This window comes from Neopelma chrysocephalum, unplaced genomic scaffold, assembly GCF_003984885.1.
Source record: "Neopelma chrysocephalum unplaced genomic scaffold, ASM398488v2 Primary Assembly neopelma1_119, whole genome shotgun sequence".
NCBI classification, from domain to species: domain Eukaryota; kingdom Metazoa; phylum Chordata; class Aves; order Passeriformes; family Pipridae; genus Neopelma; species Neopelma chrysocephalum.
This window is the reverse complement of record NW_020897781.1, coordinates 531,686-556,097: the sequence shown is the minus strand read 5'-3', so window position 1 is coordinate 556,097 and position 24,412 is coordinate 531,686. Positions and strand designations below refer to the sequence as shown.

The 24,412-nt window shown below is 62.4% G+C and overlaps 3 protein-coding genes across 4 annotated transcripts; all 3 read left to right on the top strand.

The window, feature by feature from the left end:
* The first annotated feature begins 97 nt into the window (after window positions 1-97).
* On the top strand, window positions 98-8,847 carry XKR7 (XK related 7). The gene is made up of 3 exons (XM_027697404.1): window positions 98-525; window positions 5,727-5,926; window positions 6,013-8,847. The coding sequence occupies exons 1-3, from the start codon at window positions 98-100 to the stop codon at window positions 6,963-6,965; spliced, it is 1,581 nt and encodes a 526-aa protein (XP_027553205.1). The 3' UTR covers window positions 6,966-8,847.
* A 1,551-nt stretch (window positions 8,848-10,398) lies between these two features.
* Window positions 10,399-14,371, top strand: CCM2L (CCM2 like scaffold protein). Its single transcript, XM_027697397.1, has 10 exons — window positions 10,399-10,428; window positions 10,709-10,876; window positions 11,122-11,205; window positions 11,311-11,494; window positions 12,090-12,544; window positions 12,632-12,767; window positions 12,925-12,988; window positions 13,191-13,338; window positions 13,507-13,645; window positions 13,818-14,371. The coding sequence occupies exons 1-10, from the start codon at window positions 10,399-10,401 to the stop codon at window positions 14,093-14,095; spliced, it is 1,686 nt and encodes a 561-aa protein (XP_027553198.1). The 3' UTR covers window positions 14,096-14,371.
* A 521-nt stretch (window positions 14,372-14,892) lies between these two features.
* HCK (HCK proto-oncogene, Src family tyrosine kinase) lies at window positions 14,893-24,321 on the top strand. Of its 2 annotated transcripts, none has more exons than XM_027697405.1 (13): window positions 14,893-14,948; window positions 17,056-17,185; window positions 17,601-17,643; window positions 17,900-17,999; window positions 18,147-18,245; window positions 18,403-18,506; window positions 18,930-19,079; window positions 19,371-19,523; window positions 19,832-20,014; window positions 20,437-20,513; window positions 22,884-23,037; window positions 23,270-23,401; window positions 24,000-24,321. In XM_027697405.1, the coding sequence occupies exons 1-13, from the start codon at window positions 14,932-14,934 to the stop codon at window positions 24,200-24,202; spliced, it is 1,545 nt and encodes a 514-aa protein (XP_027553206.1). In that variant the 5' UTR covers window positions 14,893-14,931; the 3' UTR covers window positions 24,203-24,321. The 2 variants fall into 2 exon arrangements, with proteins under 2 accessions (XP_027553206.1, XP_027553207.1); XM_027697406.1 differs by lacking the exon at window positions 14,893-14,948 and adding an exon at window positions 15,644-15,741.
* The last annotated feature ends 91 nt before the right edge of the window (window positions 24,322-24,412 follow it).

The following is a 24,412-nucleotide window of genomic DNA, read 5'->3' as shown; positions in this document are numbered from 1 at the left end:
CGGGGCGAGGCCGGCGGGGGCGGGCGCTGCCGGGGCGGGCTCCATCCCTCCGGAAGTCTCTCCCGCTCCCTCCTTTCTCCTCCTTTCCCCCGACAACATGGCCGCGAAGTCGGACGGCGGCGGCGGCGGCGGCCCGGCCGTGCTGCTGGAGAGCCCCGAGGACGGCGGCGAGCGGCGGGCGGCGGGCGCGGCGCCCCCGGCGCGGCGGTACCGGCTGCGGGACGGGTGCTGGGTGTTCTGCGCGCTGCTCGTCTGCTTCGCGGACGGCGCCTCGGACCTGTGGCTGGCGGCCCATTACTACGTGCGGGGGCAGCGGTGGTGGTTCGGGCTGACGCTGCTGTTCGTGCTGCTGCCCTCGCTCGTGGTGCAGATGCTCAGCCTCAGGTGGTTCGTCTACGACTTCGCCGCCAGCACCAAGGACAGCGGCGCCGGCACCAAGGACAGCGGCCCCCGCGGCTGCTGCCGCCTCTGCGTCTGGCTGCTGCAGGGCCTGATCCACCTGCTGCAGCTGGGGCAGGTCTGGAGGTACGGGGAGGTTGTGGGGGTAGAGGGGGTGTGGGTGTACGGGGGGCATGGGGGTACCTGGGGGATGGGGGCACCGGGGCGATGGGGATGTTTTTGGGACTGACCCACCTGCTGCACCTGGGGCAGCTCTGGAGGTATGGGGGTACCCAGGGGATGGGGGTACAAGAGGCTGGGATGGGGCTGCTGCAGGGCCTGATTCACCTGCTACAGCTGGGGCATGTCGGGAGGTACGAGGGGAGGGGTGAGATGGGGGTCATGGAGCCAGGCGGGGCTGGAGGGAGCGGCAGGTGCAGCAGGGATATGGGTGGGGGTAAAAGCATTGAAGCCACAGAAGGGGATGGCAGGGCACGGGGCAAAGTGGGTGGGGATAGCGAGGTGCAGCAGGGGCCCAGGCACGGGGAGGGCAGGGGGATCAATTCCTCCACAGCCCCAGCAGGAGGGGCGGTGGGGGAGAGCCACCAGCTGTGGGCACACGTGGGTGTGGGTAGGAGCTGTGGGTGTGGATGTGGGTGAGGAGCTGCAGCCCAGCTCGATGCCACAGCCCTGCCATCCCCACTGCTGGGTGGTGCTGGGCCTGCTGCGGACCTGCCTGGCCGTGGCAGTGGGGTTGTGGGGGTGTGAATTGCTTCTGCTGGGCCCTGAATGTCTCGGGGATCCTGCTCTGATCTCACTGTATCTGTGGGGTGGTGGGTGGGGAGGTGCAGGTGGTCCCCAACCTGTCAGGCTCCTCTGCTGCCCCATCCCAGCCCTGGGGACAGGCCCATGAACAGGCAAGGCAAGTAGCAGCCAGGCAGGCTGGGGCAGCTCAGTACCTCCCTGCAGACCCCCCAGAAGCCTGAGCTGATGGTTTCTTGACACTTTCCTCTCCTGTGCTATGGAGCCAGCCCTGCACCTTCGCAGCTCTGCTGAGCTCCATCCCCGGGTGCTGGGGAAGAGCTGGGTGCTGGCACCGAGTGGCTCTCAAGGAGCTGGTGCCGGGAGGGCAGACAATGGCAAATTCCCGGAACAATGCATGGAGCAGGCAGGGCTCCCGGCTCGGGTTTCCATCCTGTTTCCTCTCCTGAGTGCTGTAGTAGAGGCTCCCCACTCCCTGTCGGCGTCTGCATGTCATTCCTTTACTGCTCTTCCTGGGAGGCTCTGGGGTGTGCAACTTTGTTTGACAGTGCAGCATGTGCCATGCTCAGGGGGCTTCTGCCCCTTCCCTCACCAACATGCCTGCCCTCCCTGATCCCCCAATCCCTGGGGCCACTCTGGGGGTATACTGGCTGTACACCCTGCCTCAGTGTGCAAGGGGAGCTAGTGAGGGAGAGGACAGGAGCTTTCTGGCCCTGCCTGCAGTCAGCCTCGGCCCCGACACACCTGATCCCAGCCTGAGCTGGAGTGGAGCCATGGCTGGGGGCTTTGCTCCCAGGGGTGTCAGCCCCGCTCTTGGATCGGCTGCACCATGGAGACTCCTAAGCCAATTAAAGCGGTAACTCTCAGCACTCACCCTCCAGGACATGTTGGTCTCAAGCTGCAGCTGAGGCTCTTTCTAATCTCAGGATTTGGGATTAGCTCTGGTGACCAGTTAAATGCAGTTCGTTAAACCCATTAGCGAGGTTGGATCCGGTGCAGGTGGATGTGGCAGTTAGAATAGTGTTGGATAAATGCTAAAGGCAAGGCTTTTCCCTGGTCAGAGCACTGTATTTCTTGCCAAACATCTCCCTTTCCTGATTTACCTGCCTTCTCCCTCACCGCTGCAGGTCTCACCTCTACCAACCCGCAGGTCTCACTGCACAGCCCCGAGTCCCACATGTGACAAAGACCCCCCAGCCCCAAGAATACAACTCCTTCCCAGCTGCAAAGGCAGCTCTGAGCACTGGCTCTGAGGTTATCCCAAAGTTAGTTGTCATCAGTCTGTTCACAATGCACGTGCACATACCCTGTCACGGATGGTCTCCAGAGACAGTGTCGGCAGCATGACCATGTGCTCATGTAAGGAGCAGCAGCTTGGGCCTGTCCCCAGCCAGTCCCATGCCACCACCGTGCTCATGGGTTGTGCTTGGATGGTTTGTCAGCTCGGGAATTGTTATCTGCTCACAAAGAGTGGTCAGCTTCTTCACTAAAGCAGTTCCACAGGGGGGATGCTGCACGTGCCAGTGTGCCTCCCTCCCAGCAGCCTGCCAGGGTCCCCTGTCACCTCTGTGGGCTGGCAGCTGGCCAGGGTGTCTCTGTGGGTCCCACAGGCTGGGCACATGCCTGTGCCTATGTCTGTGTTAGCCCAGGGCCACACATAGATTGGCTGTCTGGGGGTCACTGGGGCCAGGCCCGGGGTGCCCTCTCCATGTGCAGGTCCTTCCCAAAAGCCCCCATCAACCCATGCCCCCACATCCTCTGCTGGCTTGGGGACCCAGTGCTAACCCTCAGTCCTGGTGGCAGCCCTGGAGGGCAAGGACATCCTGGGTGGGCTCACAGGGGGTGGCAGAGCTAGGATTTGCAGGTTTTCCCCCCTACTACCACCATGTGGTCCCAGGGCTTTGCTCTGCCTGCATGTGGGTAGGAGCCCTCCCAACCCCAGCTTTGGGGTGTCAGCTTGTCCCGTGGCAGGACCCAGTTCTGGGAGTCCCCACATGGTCCTGGTGCATAGGACAAGGGGCTTTTTAGGGCCAGACCAAGCCTTTCCCTGAGCAGGAGTGCCATCAGCTGCTTCCATCCTCCCTGGGTACCCAGGGTACCTTGGGGTGTGGTGCTGGTGGGACACAGAGGCTTTGTCAGTGAGGTGATGTGGGTGCATGTGCAGCTCTCCCTGATGATCTGACTTGGTGGGATGTGTAAGGGATTAAAATGGCTGTAACAGGGAAGCAATTTTCTCCTTGTTTAAATACAGGATTAAGGGATGAGATCCCAAATTACCTTCTAGGAAAATTGCATTCCCTACTGCTCACTCTGGGACTGGAGGGTCCCTCATCCTTTTCCATCTGAGGATGATGATTAGCAGATTTTTTTATAACCAGAGCCAGGGTTTTTTCCTCATCCTTTTTTCCCAACGCCTGAAAACCAGAGTCAGTATCTGGGAGCTGGGGGCAAACAGTGACGCTGGTGACAGACCCAGCTGTGGTGGGGCTCTGGCAAACCCAGCACCCACCCAAGCCACCACCTTCCTGCTGCAGGGATTTCATTGGATGACTCTTCGCAATACAAAGGAGGGAGCAATTAGCCCTGAGAGCTCTCGCTGTCGGTTTCTGCCTCATCATCAGTTTTTTTGAAAATTAAATGATTTTTTTTTCAAGTGATTGATTCTGTGTTTCCCGTGCAGCTGCCGCGGCGCGGGGCTGGGGAGCGCCCGCCACGCTGGCAGCGCCAGGATCATTCTCTGGGCTGAAACACCACGGGATGATCAAATGCAGAACAAATAAGAATCAACATTTCATTCGGGCGAGTTGATGGGAGATGAAATCTCATTTTAATGAGACCCATGGAGCTGGCAGGGAGACAGGAGGATAATTGTGCCCTCGCTGAAAGCTGGGGAGGCTGCAGGTCACTTGTTGAGAAGCGGAGGAGCCAGGGCTGGTGGCCCTGGGGTCCATGTGTGGGGGCTGCTCTACACCATGGACAGTGAGACTGTGGCTCCGATGAGCCCAATTATCGAGGCTAATTACAGGGGCAGGATGAGGTCACCAGTGCCCAAGCCTGGTTCATGCATGGGTGCCCCAGGACAGCAGTGATGCTCTGCAGCACACCGGGCTCTACATCACTTCTCCTATTGTTGTTTCCCGCTACTCCGTGCCTTCCCTTTCTGGGCTGTCCTCTGGTTTGTTCCCCCACCAGCAAGGTTTGTTCCCCCACCAGTAGCGTCACTGCCCTTCTTCAGGGCAGTGGCTGTGGTGGTGCAATGGCAGCACTGGCCTGGCTGGCTGTGAGCAGGTGGCACCAGCATGCAGATCTGTGCTGGGAGCCAGGAGCCGGGTGGCCACAGCCTCTTCCCCCTGAGCGGTGAGGGACAGGCTGCAGCAAAGGCTAAAATTAGGTGCTGCCCTCAAGGTGGAGGTTAAAGCAGTGCAGAGAAGGGAGGGGCTGGGAGTGGAGCTGGCCAGGGCAGAGCAGATGGCAGCAGAGTGACACGGGGGCTTGGTGGCCCCAGCTGATGGCCCTCACTGTGCTCTCAGGGCTGTGCAGCCCAGGGGTGGGAGCATTCGGCTGTCCCTGCAGTGGAAGCAGGGCTGGCTCCTGCCTCTTCCTGCTGACGGATGAGCTGAAAGTGCTGGGATCAGGCTTTCTCCCATGCTCTGGGCTGATGGAGTTGGCTGGCAGCACATTCTGGAGCTGATGGAGAAGCCGTTGCTCTGCCAGAGGATTTTACTCATTGGGAGGAATCTATGGTTTGACATCCTCCCTCTGCACCTTTCTGTTCCCCTCCTCACCTGGCTCCCTCCTCCTCGTCAGCAGAGCCCTGGCCGTGGTGCAGGCAGGGGTGCCCGGGGATGCCCTGCCTGGCCGGCCCCTTGTCCCCTCCTGCAGTGCCGGATCTGGCCCCGTGTCATGGGGAGGGTCCCTGGTGGTGGTGACTCAGCCGGGCGTGCGTCGGTGCCACACGCACCTCCGCTGACCCCCGGCCGACGACCAGATGGCCGGGGCCAGTGTGTGGCCGCGCCCGTAGCCCTGCCAATAGCCGAGGCAGCGCCACCACGAGCGCCGGGAGCTTCCCGCAGGCAGCACAGCACAACCAGCTGGTGCCTCCATCCTGGCCGGGTCGGGGGGAAGCAGGGTGGGCTCTGCGCCAGCTGGGACCAAAATATCCCTCTTGAGAAGCAGTCGGATGTTGGTGCTGGGCTGGGGCAACCCAAATCTATGGGTGGGGCTGTGGGGGGGATTCCCGGTCTGGGGGGGGATCCAGACCCTGCATGAGGGAGGAAGGGTTGGGGTAGTGGCTGGGTAGGCACTGTGATATTCAGGTGGGCAGTGGGGTGGTGGCCCAGGGCAGAGGAGTGTTTAGCTGGCTTTGTACAAGCTGCCCCTTCCCAAATTGGAGCCCTAGGGTAAGACAGAGACATGCTCAGCATCGCTGCTACCCCATAGCCCCTGGCACTCCTGGCCTGGGGGGATTTCCAGGGCCCCAAATCAGGGGAACAGCGGTCACAGAACAGTCCTGGTGCGGGCAGGGCAAAGTGAACTTCACTGCCCGGGCAGTTGGGGCTTGTCTCACCCCTCCCAACCTCGCGCAGGTACCTCCGCACGCTGTACCTGGGGCTGCAGAGCCGGTGGCAGGTCGAGCACCGCCGCCGCCACTACTACTGGCGGATGATGTTCGAGAGCGCGGACATCAGCATGCTGAGGCTGCTGGAGGCCTTCCTCAAGAGCGCGCCCCAGCTTGTGCTGCAGCTCAGCATCATGGTGCAGCAGAAGAGCATCGAGCCGCTGCAGGGTAAGGGACACACCCCACTGAGGGGGAACGGGGCAGCGGGAGGGGGGTCCCTGGCCTCCACAGGCTCTCACAGCTGCTCCCCGCAGGGCTCTCGGCCTCGGCCTCGCTGGTCTCGCTGGCCTGGATGATCGCGTCCTACCAGAAGGTGCTGCGGGACTCGCGGGAGGACAAGATGCCCATGTCCTACAAGGGCGCCGTGGTGCAGATCCTCTGGCACCTCTTCACCATCGCTGCCCGTGCCATCGCCTTTGCCCTCTTTGCCTCCGTGTTCCAGCTCTACTTTGGCATCTTCATAGTCACCCACTGGTGCATCATGACCTTCTGGATCATCCAGGGCGAGACGGATTTCTGCATGTCCAAGTGGGAGGAGATCATCTACAACATGGTGGTGGGCATCATCTACATCTTCTGCTGGTTCAACGTCAAGGAGGGACGGAGCCGCTACCGCATGTGCATCTACTACATCATCACGCTGTCAGAGAACGCCGCCCTCACCATCCTCTGGTTCCTCTACTATGACCGCGAGACCATCTCCGACTTCGACGCCTTAATCCTCGTCTGCGTGGTCAGCTCCAGCTTCGCCCTCGGCATCTTCTTCATGTTCATCTACTACTGCCTCTTGCACCCCAACGGCCCCATCTTCCGCCACCGCAACGTGGGCTGCATCTTCCGGCAGGAGCCGCCTCCAGTGCCGGGGTCCCCCACGGACGCCGTCACCAGCCCCCCGCGCTCGCTGCCGCGGACTACAGGGGGGGAGCGGGAAGGGGCGCCGGGGGAGCGGGACAGTTGCGTGCCCGTCTTCCAGGTGAGACCCCGCTCGCTGCCGACAGCGGCCGCCCGCGCCCCGCGGACAGAGAGGCCCGTCATCCGCATTGACCTGCCCAGGAAGAAGTACCCGGCCTGGGACGCCCACTTCATCGACCGGCGCCTGAGGAAGACCATCCTGGCGCTGGAGTACGCATCGCCCATCACCCCTACCCTGCAGTACCGCACCCCCGGCGCCCCCCAGGAGCTGCTGGAGTATGAGACCACCGTGTAGGGTGGCGGGGCACGGGGCTGTGGCGGGACCCCCGGTGCCACCCCGGCCAGCCTGTGTCTCCACAGCTGTTTGCCTTCCGTTGGGTTTGCCGGCTCTGCCGTGTCGCCGTGCCGAGTGCCCCGCGGGCGGTGGCCGGGGAGGTCTCTTGGTGCTATCCCCCCTCTCGCGCCACCCTCCTGCAGCCCAGACCCCCATCCCGCCTGACGGCGGCTGCCCCCGCACCCCCCAGGGCTCATCCTTGCCAAAATACCTCACCGGTGCCTGAGCCCCAGGCAGTGGGTGCTGTGGCCCGTGTCAGTGGTGCAGGATGGGGACTGGGGGCACCCTGGGCTGGGGGCATGGTGGGGCACAGTGGGGCGTGGTGGGCAGCACATGGGGACACTGGTGCCTGTGCCATGGCAGAGCCATGGGGCTGGGACGTGGCTGCACTGGGGTGTGCGTGGGGCTTGTCACCCACAGGAAGCTGGGACAGGGACAACTGCGGTCTGTCCAGCCCTCCCAATGTCTCACAGTTTCCCCACACTCTGCAGCACCAACCCTTGGGGAGCCCCTTCATCTCCATCCTCAGTTCCGCCTGGTTCAGGGTTGAGCCATGTTCCCAACCCCACTGTCCTGTGGGGCACAGACCCTGGCCTGGGGTGGGCACCTGCCCCCCTGGTTCTGAGCTGGCATCCCAGCTGTGGCTGGGATGGCTGCGCCTCATCCTTCCCACCATTCCCACAGGAACTTCTTCATCTCATCGGGTTTGTTTTCACCTGGTGACGTTTTGTGTGACATTTTCTACCTCCGCTGGGGCCGGGGGTTGCAGGGCCTGCCTGGCACTGCTGAGGAGTGTGTGTGGGGCCGCTGGCGTTCCCTGAGTTCCCTAAAGTGGGATTCACACCCAGCCGTTCTCCTCTCTCGGGTTTGGCATCACTTCCCACCCGGGAGCTTTTCCATTTACTCCCCCATCGGCATCAGCCCCCTCCAGAGCCTCAGCGTAAACCTGAGCTGGGATCCTCCCTCCCCTGGCCTCACCCCGTGTCCACCCAGCCTCCTCCCTGTCCCCGCCTTGCCTGCCCCTGCCTGCTCCTGCCTCCCCAAAGGAGTGGGACCGCCCTGGGCTCCGGGTTTGAATGTGTCCCTGGTCCTGCCCGGATCCGTCAGCCCCCACTGAGGGGCTGTGCTGAATGTACCCTGTGCCCCGCCCCGGGCCGGGACTGTCCCAGTGGGGTGCGTGTGTGTGTCTCTCTGTGTGTCTGTGTGTAAGTGTGTGCAGGGGCTGGCAGGGGTTTGCAGGGGAGGGGAGCTGTTGGACCCCCCAGCCGTGCTCCGCCCCAGCCCCTTGCCCCTGCACCCATGGCCCCTGTGCCTTCCCCACACCTCCTGTGCCCCCTACAACAGCCCCGCAGGGTCCTGGCCTCTGGCTGCCCCGAGCTGCCGTGCCAAGCCCTGCCCGGGCTGCGGAGCATAGGCAGCACCGACAGCCCCTCTGTGCCATGGGGCACCGTGTGAGGCACCAGAGGATAGGAGGGCTGGGATGGGAGAGCTGCACCTGGGAATGGCTGGGATGTGGGGTCCCCGAGGGCTGGTGTGGGTGCCTGGCCCTGTGACACGGCCGGGTTGGGTGGGTGGATGTGCAGTAGTGGTGGCATCACGTTTCTTTTGTTTCCCATTTCTCGGTAGCTGGGGTGACAGCCGGCTGGGCTGGCCATCGATGGGGTCACTGGTGCTAACTGGTGCTAACTGGAAGCCTTGGAAACCCTTTAGGAGGAGGTTGCAGAGCGTGGCTGGGGCTGGGCAGGGGGCTGGGCCCCCCGGCACCTGCACCCCTCCTTCACCGCCATCACGGGCAGACCCCGGCAGTGGGGGCTGTTTGTGCTGGGGAATCCCCAGGCATGGGGTGGCTCTGTGGGGGGGTCTCTTTTCCTCAGGGAAGGTGGGGGGCAGTGGCCAGGGGGGGCTGGGGGCTCATCCCTGTGGGTGTTGAGCAGCATCACTGCAGCCCCTGTGCAATGCCCAGGCGGTGGCAGCTCCTTGCTGGGTCCCACTCCACCAGAGATGGGGACAAGCCAGCGTGGGGCAGCGCTTCTGGGCTCCCCCTGCCCCAGCCCCTCTCCCTGTCCCCTGCAGGACAGAGACACCGTTCAGGGTGACCTGGACCCCCCATGCCCTTCACCCCGGGGTTTGTGTGGGGACCCCAGGGCCGTGCCGGTGGGACAGAGGGACACTTTTCTATGCACTCAAGCCACGGTACCCTCAGCCCTAGGCTGCTCTGGGCAGGGCATTCTGGCCATGCCTGGGGCTTAGGGGGAGCCCCCGGGTCCTGCTGCTGCCCTGGGGCTCGGCCAGGCTGCCCTCTTGCCCACACCCAGCCTGTGCCACAGGGGCAGCCAAACCCAGCACCCCGCTGCCAGCGGCAGCACCGGGATGGCAGCACCGGCCCACCAGGACCACAACAAGGGGGCACGACTGGGGGCCAAGCAGCTACATGATGGGCGCGGCTCCAGGGCTGCTCCAGCTTCAGGGAGTGAGGGAAGTTCGTTCTGGCAGGGGCTGCCGCGGGGTCTCAGCCACATCCCTGGCCCCCCTCCGGCGCTGGGACCCGGCGGCTGCTGTCATGTACTGTAAATACTCTGTGTGCCACCTTCTTCTCTGGGACCCTCGGCATGGGCGGGGGTGAGCGGGAGGCCGGGGTCCGTCCCGAGACTTTTTTGTATACCACAAACTTTTTGTATATTTTTAATTTTGCTGCAACATGAGATATTAAATTCATTTCAATAAGCCCTGCCTGTGGGATCCTGTCCTTGCTGGCACCTCTGGCTCACGGGTGGGGTCTGAAGTGAGGCAGGACGATGTATCTCTGTCGTGGGGTTCTTGGGGACTCCAGGAACAGAGCAGGGTGGCTGTGGTGGTGCTGGCCCTGGTGTGGCAGCCAGGAGGGAAGGGGGGGGGTACCAGCAGGATGCAGCTTCCCGGGGAGGAAGCTGCTGGACATGGCCACTTCTGGGCCAACCTCCTCCGTGCCAGAGGCCCTGATCCCCAGCTGAACCCCAGACCCACGGGGGGCTCAGGCTCCATGGGGAAGCAGAACCAGCCCCAGGCCCAGGGAGGAGCCCTGTGGCAGTGAGGGGTAGGGGCTGCTCTGTAGCAGGGTCCCGAGCGCACCCCCCCCACCTGCTCTGGTCCCAGTGCCTGCTCTGGTCCCATCCCAGCCTACTTCAGCCCCTGCTTCTGCCCAAGTACCAGCCAAGTCCCAGTCCCATTCCCAGGCTCAGTCCTGACCCGGTCCCAGTGTCAGCCCAGCCCAGGCCGGCCCAGCCCAGCCCAGTCCCAGCACCCCCCAGGAGAGGCAGGAACTCACATCCCAGCCATCCTGGTGGAGTTTCCGACACAGGAAAGCACCGCGGCGCCGAGCGGGGCGGTGGGGGCGGCCACAGCTCCGAGCCCAGCCATGGACTGCGAGGCCAAGAAGGGAAAGAAGGTGCGTGGGGCTGGGGCCGGTGTCCCGGGGGACTGACGGGAGGGTGGGAGCGGGCGAGATGCACGGGTTTGAGAGGCCTTGCACCCCTCCCGCAGCGCAGCAGGGAGGAGCGGGGTCCCCACTCACTGCCCCCCAAACCACGCAAATAATGCAAACCTGGCGTCAGCGAGCAGAGAGGTGCCCATCCCGTCCCCAGGTGCTGGGTGCCACGGACCCTGTGTGTGGGTGCCAGGGTTGGGTGCCCGGTGCTGACTCCTCCCTGTTCCCGTTCCCCCGCCAGGGCTTTGTGTCGCCCATCAAGCGGCTGGTTTTCCCGAAGGCTGCGCGGAGGGCAGCGCTCCGCAGCAGCGTCTACCGGCGCCCGCTGCACTCCGTGCCCCTCTATCCCCCCGACTACCTGATCGACCCCCAGATCCTGCTGCACGACTACGTGGAGAAGGAGGTGAAGGTAAAGGGGTCCTCAGAGATGCCTGGGGTCACTGCCTGCTTGGGGTGGGGATATGAGGTCACCCCAGGCAAACAGCCAAGGAGGGAGAGGGTGGGTTGGGGATGGAGGAAGGACCCCCACTGCAAGGTCTTCCTGCACCCCAGGGACATGTGTCCTGCCCTTGGGGAGGTGGCTGGGGGTAGAGGCAGGGGGGAAGGTGTGTAACCAGGCCTCCCCAGGCTGCCCTGGATTTTGTCCTCTCCCAGTTTTTAGGCCACCTGACATGGGTGACATCCTCCCTGAACCCCTCCAGCCGGGATGAGGTGCTGCAGCTGCTGGACACGGCCAGGGTAAGAGGGGTCACCAGGGTGCTCCCCAGTGCTGGCCAAAGGTTGGGCACCAGATGCCCCACGCTGCCCAGTGCCCCACATCCCCCCTGCACTCTGCCCCTGCAGCAGCTGAAGGAGCTGCCGCTGCAGACGACCCCGGAGCAGGACAGCATCCTCAGCCTCTCTGCGCGCTGCCTCCTGCTCACCTGGCGCGACAACGAGGAGCTGATCCTGCGCATCCCCACCCACGAGATCGCTGCGGTCTCTTATCTGCGAGACGACGCCCTGCACCTCCTCATCCTCAAAACCGGTGCGGGGGTCCGGCCTGGGGAGTCACCAGCCATGGCACAGCTGGCCCTGAGTGCCTGGTGTACCCAGGGCATGGGGGGCTGGAGCCTGGGGGCTGATGGGGGTCGGGGTCTGTCTGGGGCAGCAGCACAGGCTGAGCGCAAAATCCAGGGTGTCCCCACACTCGGTGGAGATGTCCACTTCGCGAGGCTGGAGGGGGCACTGCCTGGGACTCTCTGGCAGGCAGGTCCCAGCTGTGCTGCCAGTTCTGCTTGCTTTAACGGCAGGAGGCAGAGGGCTGGGAGTGCCCCCCAGTCCTGTCCCACACTCACACAGACAGGGGCTCCAGCTCTTTGATCAGCAAACCCCGGCTCAGCTGCCAGCCAGGAGAAGAGTCCCTGGGGAGGGGACTGTGCTCCAGCTGAGGAGTGGCCCCTAATCTCCTGCCCTGCTGCCCCCACAACCCACTGGGACTCTCACAATCCCAACCCATGCCCCCATCCCTCTGCACTGGGCTGGTGGGACAGGGGTGCCAGGGCAGGGTCTGGGGGCCAGGCAGGGTGGGCGGCGCAGCCTCTCCACCGTGACACCCCTCCTGTCTCTCCCCACTGCCCCAGGCCTGGGAGTGGACCCGGTTCCCGCCGGAGCACACCCCGAGGCGGCCCCGGCCGGCGTGCCGGAGGCGTTTCCCCCCGAGAAGCGCCCGGGGGGCTCGTGGCCGGAGGGGGGCCGGCTGGGGGGTGCGATGGAGCGGCGGCACACCATCTGCAGCCTGGACTGGCGGGCGGCGCGGGGCGGGCAGGAGGCCCGGCAGGGCGGCAGCCTGGAGCGGCGGCGGGGCGGCAGCTGGGAGCGGCGGCAGCGCGGGCGGCCCTCGGGCAGCTGGGAGCGGCGGCAGCCGTGCGGCGGCAGCTGGGAGCGGCGGCGGGCCGGCACCGCCGGCGGCAGCTGGGAGCGCGGCACCGGCTTCGGCAGCTGGGAGCGGCGGCACGCCGGCAGCAACCCCCTGGACCCCCAGGAGCCCTGCCCCGACGCCTACTCCAACCTCATCATCCTCGCCGTGCCCAACAGGGTGAGCGGCCCCGGTGTGTGCCACCCGCCACCCCCTGCCTGCTCCCCCATCCGGCGGCACTCACTGCCCTCCTCCTCCCCCCTGCAGGATGCTGGCGAGGAGTCCTGTGCACTCATCTGCCAGGTGTTCCAGATCATCTACGGGGATCAGAGCATTGAGTGCGTGGACCGTGCCGGGTACCACTACACCTCCACGCCCACACGGCCCTGGCTCTCCAGCAGGAGTGAGTGGCTGGGGGCAGGAGTGGGGGCACCAAGTGTGGTGGCATGGGGCTGATGGGTGGGGGTTCATGGGCACTGTATGGGGCTGACAGGTCAGGGTGCATGGGCACAGCGGGCGGGGTTTGGCCTCACTATGAGATCTCGGCTCTCCCTCCCCAGGCGAGAGCTGCCGCACAGATGGGACGTACGGCTATGATGCCGACTACAGCTGCTGCAGCTCCTTGTGAGTCTGGCTCCCCCCGAGGGTGCCCCTGGACTGGGGGGAGGTGCCCTTGCCCTTGGGTGGGTGCCCCTGCTCTGGGTGGCTGCCTGTCCCAGCTGCAGTGGTGCCCCAGCCCTGTCCCACGGTGGGTGCTGTGCAGTGGATGGAGGGCATCCAGGCACACTGGGGGTTCAGGGACCCGCTGATCCTCATCCTCCCACAGCAATGGCTCCCACGAGACCTTCGAGGCATATTACAGTGGCACCTCCTCGCCCTCCTTCCACCGCTCCCACCACAGCCTGGCCACTGCTTGCAGTGGCAGCGACCAGAGCGGTGCAGGGCTGGAGCAGCTGCAGGACTACATGATGACGGTGAGGGCACAGGGATGGGCACGGGGATGGGCAGCAGGCCAGCAGTGCCAGCAGCTGGGGTGGGGGGCAGCAGGCAGGTCTGAGCCCCCTGCGCCAGAGAACAGGTGGGGGGACAGGGCTGTGTGCTGCCAGTGTCCCCAACCCCGACCTGTCCCCGTGTCACTGCAGCTGCGCAACAAGCTGTCATCGCAGGAGATCCAGCAGTTTGCCCTCCTGCTCCGTGAGTACCGGCTGGGCACGCCGGTGCGGGAGTACTGCGCCGAGCTCCTGCGCCTCTACGGGGACCGCAGGAAGTTCCTCCTCCTGGGTGAGTGTCTGCAGCCACGCTGTGTTACCCTGCTGATGTCTGTGCAGCCCTCGGGGTGGGGTGCTGGTGCTGGGTGTGCTCCAGGGGGTGTCAGGACCCCGGTGCTTGCGGGGGACAGGATGGGATGACCCCCCTGCCGGCAGCCTCCTGAGGCTCGTGGTGCCCATGACAGGAATGAGGCCCTTCATCCCTGACCAAGACATCGGATACTTTGAGACCTTCCTAGAGAGCATTGGGATCCGGGAGGGCGGGATCCTCACCGACAGCTTTGGCCGCATCAAGCGCAGCATGAGCAACACGTCGGCCTCAGCCGTGCGCAGCTACGACAGCTGGTCCCTGCGCTCCGAGTCCGAGTCCTTCAACCGCATGATCACAGACATCACCCACGACATCGAGGCGCTGGCGCGGGATGAGGAGGAGGAGGAGGAGGAAGAGGACAACTACCTGTGAGCCACTGCCAAAATGCAGCAGTCGCCAATGTGGTGCTGCACCTTCAAGCTGAGATTTGGAAGGTGCCCAGCTCTGCCCCAGCACCTGGGAGGGGGGACGTTGTACCCATATTTGTCACTATGGGAGGGGACAGGGCTCTGCACTGCCCTGCCAGCTCTCAGCAGGGCTGTTGGAATCACAGGGCAGCTGTGGCTGTAGGGGAGCCACATATCTTGTAATTTCTGCGGATTTCAATTAAATGTTGGGGCTGGAAGCAGAGCAGGTTCTTACGCAAGTAAAGGCTGTATCGGGGTGCAGGGGCTGCTGTGGTGGGGGGTTGTGCTGAGGCTGGGGGGCTGCTGGGCTGGGCTGGGCTGGGGCACCTGTCCACTCCAGCACCACATGCAGGTCACTCCCAGAGTCAGGGTGCTCCTGGCTGTTCCAGGCTCTCCCCTGCAATATGAGGGGCCAGCGAGAGTGTGCTGGGACGAGAAGGGGCCACAGCTGGCCTGCTGCTGCCTGCGACGCCTGTGTGACACTCGTCCAGCCGCCGGCTGCGGGTGTTTCACAAAAGGAAGTTCCTGCCCCGGACCCGGCTTCCTGCAGCACCGCCCTACAGCCCCTCCACCGCTGAGGGACAGGGCCGTGCTCCCTGCTGGCTGATGGATCTCAGCTGATGTCCCCTGGCCTCTGTACCCCAGCTAATGTCCCATGGCTGCTGGCCCTTGGCTGATGGTCCCGAGCCGATGTTCTTTGGCAGGGGTCTATAGGACGGCGCTGCAGCCCCAGACTGGCGTGTGGGCAGCAGATGCCGGGGTTACCACAGCAAATTATTTTTTCTCTTAAAAAATTTACATATGCAAACCCCCATGAGGTGAGTTGCTCTTGTGCCCTGGCTGCTTCCTCTGACACCCTGAGCCCAAGCAGTGCCGTGGTCAGGGGCATGGCAGAGCCATGGGTCCCCTTGCTGATGTTGTCCCCATCTCAAATTCAGGGGTGCTCTGGGTGACCCAGAGCAAAGGCTGGAACACTGGGGCTGGATAGGGCACCAAGAGGAGTTTTGGCACGGTAATACCAGGGCCAGCAGGGACATTGCAAAGCCCAGGGACACCTCCAGCCCTCTGAGCTGGGCTTCACAAACCCCATGCCCCCCACCTCCCATGTCCTGCACCCCATCATGGGATGCTCGGGAGTGTCTTGTCTTCTTCCTGGGGAATGGAGACCCAGGCTGACTCTGTGGTCTCTGCTCCACCCGTGCCCCCCACTGCCCACCATGACCCTGCACCAGGCAAGGAAACATCCTGGGGGTACTCTGGGGTGCCGGGACCCAAACCCACACAGGGTCCCGGCGGCAGCGGGTGGAGAGAAGGGCTCTGACACCCGTCGGGGGGACCCCAAGGACAGCGAGGTCATGAGAGGCTGGGATGTCCTTGCGGTGCGTGTGGGGGGGTCCCCGCTCCCACCCCAGTACAGGAGCAATCGGCCGCGTCCGCCTCGTCCGGCAGCACCGGCGGAGTCGGGGCGGGGCCGTTCCGTGAGGGGCGCGGTCTTATGGGGGGAGGTGGAAGCACAGCCGGGCAGAGCGGAGCGGCGGCGGCAGCCCGGGCTCCGGGACCGGGACTGGGAGCGGGACAGGGACGGGGACGTGCCCCGGGACGGCGACAGAGGTAAGAGCTCGGGGAGCGGAGCCCCGAGGGCGGCGGGACGGGGCGGAGAAGCCCCGGGACCCGGCACGGGCAACCCGGTGGGTCCGTCCCTGCGCCGGGACGGTCCCGCTCAGAGCGGCGGTCCCTGGGTGACAGGGATGGGGCGATGGCAGGGAATCAGGGGGTCCTGGGTGGGCACGGTGTAGCCCCGACGAGGGGGTCCCTTTTAATGGCCTTGCAGGGGCTGCTGAGGACCTGCTGCTGCCCTCCCCGACCGAGGGCACGGGGCAGCAAGGGCAGGGGGCTGCGGGCAGCCGTTCTCCCGGAGTGATGGGCACTCGCATCCAACCTGGTCCTCCCCCTGTGACTGGAGACGTTGCACAGGCCCTGGGACATGGCTCTCAGGAATGGGATACACCAGGAATGCCAGCTATGCCACACGAGCCAGTGGGATTGGCATGGCCACACGGTTGGTGCAGACTGGGTGCCAGCAGGACCCTTGAACCCTCGGGAATGGTTGTGTTTCATGATGCCCTGACCCAGTGTGGGACAAACACAGCAAGCACTGGCCGTGGCACCGGTGTGGGGCACGGCTGAGTTTAACCCAAGTGCCGTGTGGGTTTGCCAGGATGGATCTGGCACAGTCCTGTGCCCAGTGAGGGGGACAAGTTTCACAGCTCCTGCCACTGCTCCTGCTCTGCCCTGGGCTTTGGCACATGGGGAAGGATGAGGAATGGGGTGTTGAGGTGACAGTGATGTCCCTGGAGAGTTGTGGAAGTGCAACTGTGCTGTGCACATCGAGGGCTCAGCCCTGAGCTTCCTCCTTCACTGTCACCACCAGCACCTTCTCCTTTCTCTGCACCCAGGTCTCTCCGGTCAAGGGAAGTTCATTTGCGAGGGGTTTCCCACTCTTGCTGCTTCCTGCAGCATTTTTCCCCACTGAGTTTCTTGGGGAGCTGGAGAAAGTCGAGAATTTCCCTTCACCCTGGGCTGGCTGTTCGAGGTGGCTCCACCCAGCAGAGAGCAGGGGAGCGTGGTGGGGAGCAGTGACCCGTGGCGGGGTGGGTCACAGGCACCAGCAGTGCTGTGTGGGGAGTCCCGAGCTGCTGGGGAGACCACCGTGATGAGGGTCCCACTTTGGAGAAGACATCAAGTGGCTCTCTGCTGCTACAGTGCCCACTGGCTGCTGCCTGTCCTGAACTGGGGAAGGGCTGGGAAGCTGCTCCATGGCAGCTGCTGTTGTCTGCCCAAAATTGGCCTGCTGTGACAGAACTGGGCTGGAGCAGGGCTTTCACCTCTGTCGCAATGGCCTCACTTCCCCTCCCTCGGCTGCAGCATGGGCTGTGTGAGGTCGAAGGCAGCTGCTGTCCAAGAGAAGATGACAAAAACTGATCCTGACCCTGATCCCGGCCCCGGCGTCCAGCAGGGCCACTATGTGAGGGACCCCACGGCCGCCAACAGGAGGGTGAGTGGGAGCTGCTGAGTGAGCCGGGGGTTCAGGGCTGAGCCATCACGGGGGGCTCAGCCCCTCTCCTCCACGGAGCTGCCAGCACTGACAGCGGGGCCAACTGCAGGTACTGGGCAGTGCCTGTGCACTGGGGCAGGGACTTGGCTGTGGGGTAGGAGCCCAGACCACACTGGAACAAAGCACAGAGTAGACATGATGGGAATCCAGGAATTATGGAGAAAGGGAGAGAAAAACTAAGGTGTTGGGAAGGGACGGAGAGGCTGGTGCTGTGTGGGTTGTTGTGTCAGGTGGTGCTGGTGATGCCCCTTGGTGCCCTCCTGTCCCTGCCACTCCTGTTGGGGGCCAAGACTCCCATGGGAAACAGGTCTCTGCCACCTGCAATGTCACTCTCTGGTTTTGTCCCACTTTCCAGAACACTCATGTCCCCAGTGTGGCTGTGCCCCTGCCTGAGGATGGTAGGTACAAGGGGGCTGCAAGTGGGTGCAGGAGGTGGGAGCGTGTGGGGGCAGTGTGGCCGGGTCCTCTCCAGCCTGGGGAGAACACTGCTGATCCCTGTGGGATGGGAACTCTGGGCCCCTCGAAGGCCAGATGTGACATGATGAACATGGAGGTGCTGGGTGCTGCAGGGGTCCTGGCCAGTGTTCACGGCAGGAGTGGCTGGGCACCCATCCCAGAATGGGGAGGGGTGCCCAGGGAGCTCCCTTGCTGCAGGCTCAGGGGACTGTGTGGTGCTGGCACTCTACGACTACGAGGCGATGAACGCTGGGGACCTCAGCTTCCAGAAAGGAGAGCGGCTGAAGGTGCTGGAGGAGTAAGTGCTGCTGGCATTCCCCCACCTAGGGTTTCCTGAAGGCTTGCATGGCCCTGTCAGGATTTTTTTCTGGAACTTGCTCCTGGAGGAGCTACTGGTGCCCAGTGCCAGGTGCCATGAGCCGACCCAATGGTGTTTCTGTCACAGGTCAGGGGCCTGGTGGCAAGCCCGGTCACTGGTGACGGGACGTGAAGGCTTCATCCCCAGCAACTATGTTGCCCGAGCTGACTCCCTGGAGACAGAGGAGTGAGTCCTTCCCTCTGTGGCAGATCCTGGTCCCATGGGGTGCTACGCTCCCTCACCTCAACTGTCCCTATTCTCACCCACGTCCTGTCCCCAGCCCTGCTCCACACCAGCCTGGGCTCCCCAGCAGCATTCCTTGGTTCCTTTGGTTCTGCTGCAGGTGGTTTTTCAAAGGCATCAGCCGGAAGGACGCGGAGCGGCAGCTCCTTGGCCCTGGGAACATGATCGGGTCCTTCATGATAAGGGACAGCGAGACGACCAAAGGTGCAGAGGGGTGTCTGGAGCTCAGTGGTGGGGAACATCTGCCCATGGAGCCTCCCTCACCCACATTTGCCTGGCAAGGGAGCTCGGGAGATCCCTCCCCAGGCCAGGGGCTCTGCTGTGCTGCGGGCAGGGACTGGGGAGCCCATCTCCTTGCAAGAGCCCATGGTGCTGCCACATGTCCAAGCCCTGTGGCAGGGGCAGGGGGATGCACCCCTTTGAGGCTGCTTTGGGTGCTGAGGATGCTTTGGGTGTTTAGGGCACAGCCGTAGCTGGCCTGAGGCTGAAGGGGTGGTGGCAGCACGGTGGGACGGGCACTGCTGGCTCTGCTGGGTGACAGCTCCATGAGTGCTGGGAGCACGGGATGTCCGGGTACAGCAGGGATATGTCCCTGTGGGTGCTGCCAGCTCACCCCTTCCCAACCAGGCTGCTACTCGCTGTCGGTGCGGGACGGGGATGAGATGCAGGGCGGGGCAGTGAAGCATTACAAGATCCGAACCCTGGACAGCGGCGGCTTCTACATCTCTGCGCGCAACAACTTCAACACGCTGCAGGAGCTGGTCCAGCACTACAAGGGTGAGCCCTGGCATGCCCAGCCCCACCATCGCAGGTGGGGCTTTGTCCCTGAGCCAAGCAGCCACCAGGCAGACAGGGGTGTGCAGATGCTGAGGGGCTCCTGACACTGCTGGGCTTCTGCCGTGGCCCTGGCTGCGACATGCAGCGATTCCCAGACCTTCCCCTGGTGCTGTGGCTTGCTGGCTGTCACTGCTGGGGGTGTTGGTGTCCCTGAATACCCACGGACTCCCCCTTGAAGCACAGTGTGGCCGGTGAGACAGGCCAGCTAATGGTCCTGGCTGCTTCCTGCAGGTCAGAGCGATGGGCTGTGCCAGAAGCTCACCCACCCCTGCCACGTGCCCAAACCGCAGAAGCCCTGGGAGAAGGATGCCTGGGAGATCCCTCGGGATTCACTGAGGCTGGAGAAGAAGCTGGGAGCCGGGCAGTTTGGAGAAGTGTGGATGGGTGAGAGTGAGGGGGAGGCAGCTGGGAGGAAGATGAAGGTGATGGTGAAGGAGGAAGGGTGAGAGATGGAAGAGGAGGTGAAGGGATGGTGGGATGAAAGAGGTAGAGAGGGAGAGGAGCATGGGGACATGGAGGTAGCCCTGTCTTAATGCAGGGGCTGCTCAGGGTTGGGTGTGTGGGGACAGCTCTGGGCTGTGCACGATCTCCAGCCCTCACACAGCAGCTACATCTGCAGGGTTGGGGAGTTTGACTCCAAAACCCAGTGCTCCCAGTGCAGCCTGGGAATGGTCTGTTGTGCCACCCCCCAGCTACCTACAACAAGCACACCAAGGTGGCGGTGAAGACGATGAAGCCAGGCAGCATGTCCGTGGAAGCCTTCCTGGAGGAGGCGAACCTGATGAAGACGCTGCAGCACGACAAGCTGGTGAAGCTGCACGCGGTGGTCACCAGGGAGGAGCCCATCTACATCATCACTGAGTTCATGGAGAAAGGTGCCACCCACATCCCTGAGTGGTGCCTGTGGGCTGGGCCGAGTGGCAGCACCTGGGATGGTGCAGGAGCAATCCTGCATCCCTGGGCTCTGCACCAGCTCCCGGGACACTGGGAGCAGGTCTGGCTCCTGCCACTGTGTGCCTTATCCACCAGGGCAGGGTGCTGGGTGGGGGGATGTGGTGACAGCGCTGGGAGAGGAGGGATCCTCAACAGGGGACAGAGGAGGAGGAGCACTCAGCAAGGCAGGAAGGAACCTGTAGCAGTGCTTGCCCCTTGGCCAATCCATGGGAGCAGGGTGGGGGATCAAATGTGTTTCCTGAGTCCTCTTGTCCTGCTCGGCTCCCTGGGACCCTGTGCCACCCTGAGGACGGCCGCAGGCTCCAGCTGAGCCATCAGCCCTGGCACTATTCCCTATCTGCAGGGAGCTTGCTGGATTTCCTGAAGACCAATGAGGGGAACAAGCTGCTGCTCCCGAAGCTGATCGACTTCTCTGCCCAGGTGAGGACCTTCCCTGGCTCCCGCTCCCCCTTGTGCCCCTGAGAAGGATGAAACGATGGGATTGAACTTACCTGGGGCTTGGGCAGCACCAGCCACGAGCCTGGGTCTGACCAGGCAGACACTGGGAGTGCTGGGGATGCAGTGAGGTTCCCCTGTGGGCAGCTGCTGCCTGCTCACCATCCCCATCCTGCCACCTGTGCAGGAGCAGGTGTGTGTGAAAGGAGAAGTGGCAGCTTCCCCCCACCCAGCCTGGTATCTGCAGCACACAGCCAGCCCCCCTGCACCCAGGCAGTGCCCACCAGAGCTGCACAGAGCCTGGGAGGGGGGTTGGACAGGCTGCTCCTTCTAAGGGGCCAGGAAACCTGTGACTTCTAAGGCTGCTGTGGTTCCTGCAGCCCACGCAAGGGCTGCTGTGCTTTGTGGATGTTCCAGGAGTGAGGGATGGTTGTGTTTTCACAGCTTACATTTGCACAGTCCCTTCTCTGGGACTTCCCATGTCCCCAGCCAGGTGCTCTGAGGCAGTGCTTTACCCTGGCTCAGCCTTGCCTTGGGCAGGACCCAGCTCAGCTGTGGTGGTGTGAAGCCACATGGGTTTAACAGGACCCCTGCAGCACGATCTTGTGTGCTCCCAGTGCCTGGGAGGCTGAGCCAGCCACAGTTCCTGGTCTCCAGGAGGGACTAGGAGTGCTCTCTAGGAGTACTCCAGTACTGTGTTGGCCCACAGGAATGCCTATGGGAGGTTTGTGGTTCACTAAAGTCACCAAAGGACTGTCACAGGCAGAGGGAGGCAGCTGGAGAGGCAGGAGCACTCAGTGATAATTACTTCAGGGATATTTTCAGGACCTGATTTTGAACACAGCAGAATTTGCTGTTATACACCTCGTTCCACGTGTGTAACCACTTGTACAACCACTGAGTCCCTGCTGCTTCTCCAGTGCCCCCCACTGAGGGCTGAATCCGGGGACCCTCTAAGCTGAGCTCGGTACCTCTATGAGACATTTCTAAGAGGCACCTGAGCAACAGGAAAGCCAAGATGGGACCCCGGGGGTTTAGACCAGGTCACTGGCTGCTGGAGCGGGCTGTGCCGGGGTCTGTGGATCAGCTGTGCACTCCTGCACACCATCTGTTCTCAGCAAGCTGGATCATGCCAATCCCCAGCTTGGCCCACAGCTCTGAGGAGCTGCTTGGAGCAGCACTGGGGAGCAAAGGCTGATATGCTGCCATGAGCAGGCAGCAGCCTTGCACTTTGCTGGGGCTGAGTCACTGCGGTAGAACTGCATCTGTGGTCATGGAAATGATCCTTCTGCTCTTGCACTGCCTGTTTACTTCTGTATTTTGTGGGGAGAGCTGTGTGAGAGCTGCACCTCACACTGGGCTGGCTTGTGCTGGTGCGATGGGGATGGGTGGGTGTCCCCTCTGGCTGCTCCAGCCCCTTCACCTTCTGGATGCTGGTCACATCCAGGCATGGGGTAACTCAGCACAAATTTGGGGGTTGGTTGTGCACACACCAGGTCACCTCTGCATGATCAGGGCTGACAGCTGCACACACTGAGTGCAGAGACTTCTGAAGATGGAGGCGGGGGGGATTATCGGGGGCCAGGACAGCCATATTGCTCCCAGGCAAGGCTGACTCTTCACAAACTAGTCTGGGAGACCTCAGGTATCTCCCCACCCTACCCAGGAGAGCCACCCCTGTGGTTTTCTGCCCTGGCCAAGGAAGGTCTGCGATGCAAACCCTTCCTGCAGCAATCACAGTCCATTTGTTGATCCCTTTGTGCAGGGGGAACAGTTGATCCCTGCTTCCCTTTGTGGATGTGTTTGGAGATTGGCCTCACATCTTCCCTGAGCAGAGAGTGATATGCTTGCCTCCACATCCACACGGCTGTGGATGAAGCAGTTACATGTTGCCCTGTAGAGACCCACAGTCACTTGCTCATGAGCACAGGAGCTCCCTGGGTGTCAGTTCTCATGGTCTTTTTCACACAGCAGCTTAAAGGAGTCACGTTGTGCTGGTCACCCAAACCCCGACCTCTCCTGCAAGGGATTCCCTGCTCAGAGCGCGGTTCCCACGCAGGAGTTGGTCCCACAGAATCACAGAGTGGTTTGGGTTGGAAAGGACTTTAGAGCTCATCTCATTCCAACCCCCCTGCCATGGGCAGGGACACCTTCCACTAGACCACATTGCTCCAAGCCTCGTCCAACCTGGCCTTGGACACTTCCAGAGATGGGACATCCATCTCCTGCTGTCCCTCAGCCCCCTCTCACCCCTTTCTGAGCACTGCCCAGAAGCTGTTGACTTCTTCAGCGCTGGGTGTGGGGGGGTGTTATTTCAAGCAGCCTCTTTGCATTTCCCTCGTCCCCCTGTGGCAGATTGCAGAAGGAATGGCTTTCATTGAGAAGAGGAACTACATCCACAGAGACCTGAGAGCTGCCAACATCCTGGTGTCAGCAATGCTGGTGTGCAAGATCGCAGACTTCGGGCTGGCCAGAGTCATCGAGGACAGCGAGTACACGGCCCGGGAAGGTGGGGAGCTGCTGGGGGGTGAAGGGTTGGAGGGATCCCTCAGAGCCACTGACCAACGTGGTACCGACCCCAGGAGGGGTGTGCTGGATGTGTGGGCAGGGGAGGGAAGCTCCTCTCATTTGCATCACTTCACTTCCTCCTTTTCTGTTTGTTTCTTGTTCCCCAAATTTCACCACCCGTTTCTCAGCATTTGGGTCCGAGTTCACGTTTCCTGTTGTATCTCTTTGTCCAGGTGCCAAGTTTCCCATTAAATGGACTGCACCAGAAGCCATCAACTACGGATCTTTCTCTATAAAATCTGATGTCTGGTCCTTTGGGATCCTCCTGACCGAGATCATTACCTATGGACGCATCCCTTACCCAGGTAGGGAGGTGAAATGCCTCTTCTAATGTGGCTCCAAAAGACACACTCCACTTTTTGGGCCCCACCCATGGCATCTAAGCTCCTCCAGCACCACGGGAAACCTCTGTAAGCCCCTATCAGTAGGGACCACTCTCTATTTTATACTAATTATTACTTCGGTATCTTTTTTCAACAGGAAATTAGTCTGTAAATCCTGCTACAAATGAGCCAGGAAAGATCTGGCGTAGCACAAATGGCTGTTCTGAGGAGCAGCTCTGTCCCCCCACTGACCTGTTTTCATTGGAAGCAATGGCTCGTTACAGACAGCACATGGAGACGTGGAGCCTTTATTTTTTATTTTTTTTTAATTTATACAAAGTGATTATAAATCCCATCTGCTCTGGGGTACAAAGCTCCATGCCACAACTAACCCAGCATCTCTGTTGTCCGCATGTTTCCCTGACCTGGAGCAGCAGTTCCCCCTTCCCAACCCCTCTAACCACTCTTTTTCCTTCCTGGTGACATTGCCCACAGGGTGAGCAGGTTTGGGCGTGGGGTTTGTATGCCTTTTAAAGAAATCCATGTGTGTGGCATCCACCTTTCCCCCCCATTTCTCCAGGGATGTCAAACGTGGAGGTGATCAGGGCGCTGGAGCGCGGGTACCGGATGCCCCGCACGGAGAACTGCCCCGAAGAGCTGTACGACATCATGATGAGGTGCTGGAAGACCAGGCCTGAGGACCGTCCCACCTTTGAGTACACACAGAGTGTTCTGGAGGATTTCTTCACTGCCACAGAGAGCCAGTACCAGCAGCAGCCGTAGCGCAGGACGCTCGGGGCAGACACTGCCAGTGACCACACATCCCGCTCTTCCCTGCCCCACCCGTGCCCTGCTTCCCCTGCCAGCCTGGCCCCAGATTTCCCCAGGATACATTGTGGCCCAGGAGCTGGAAGCAGAGCAGGAGGGAGCCATGCTTGGGATGGATGGAGAGAGAAGCGATGTGTGGCTGTACCCTGTGCCTTTCCCAGGAGC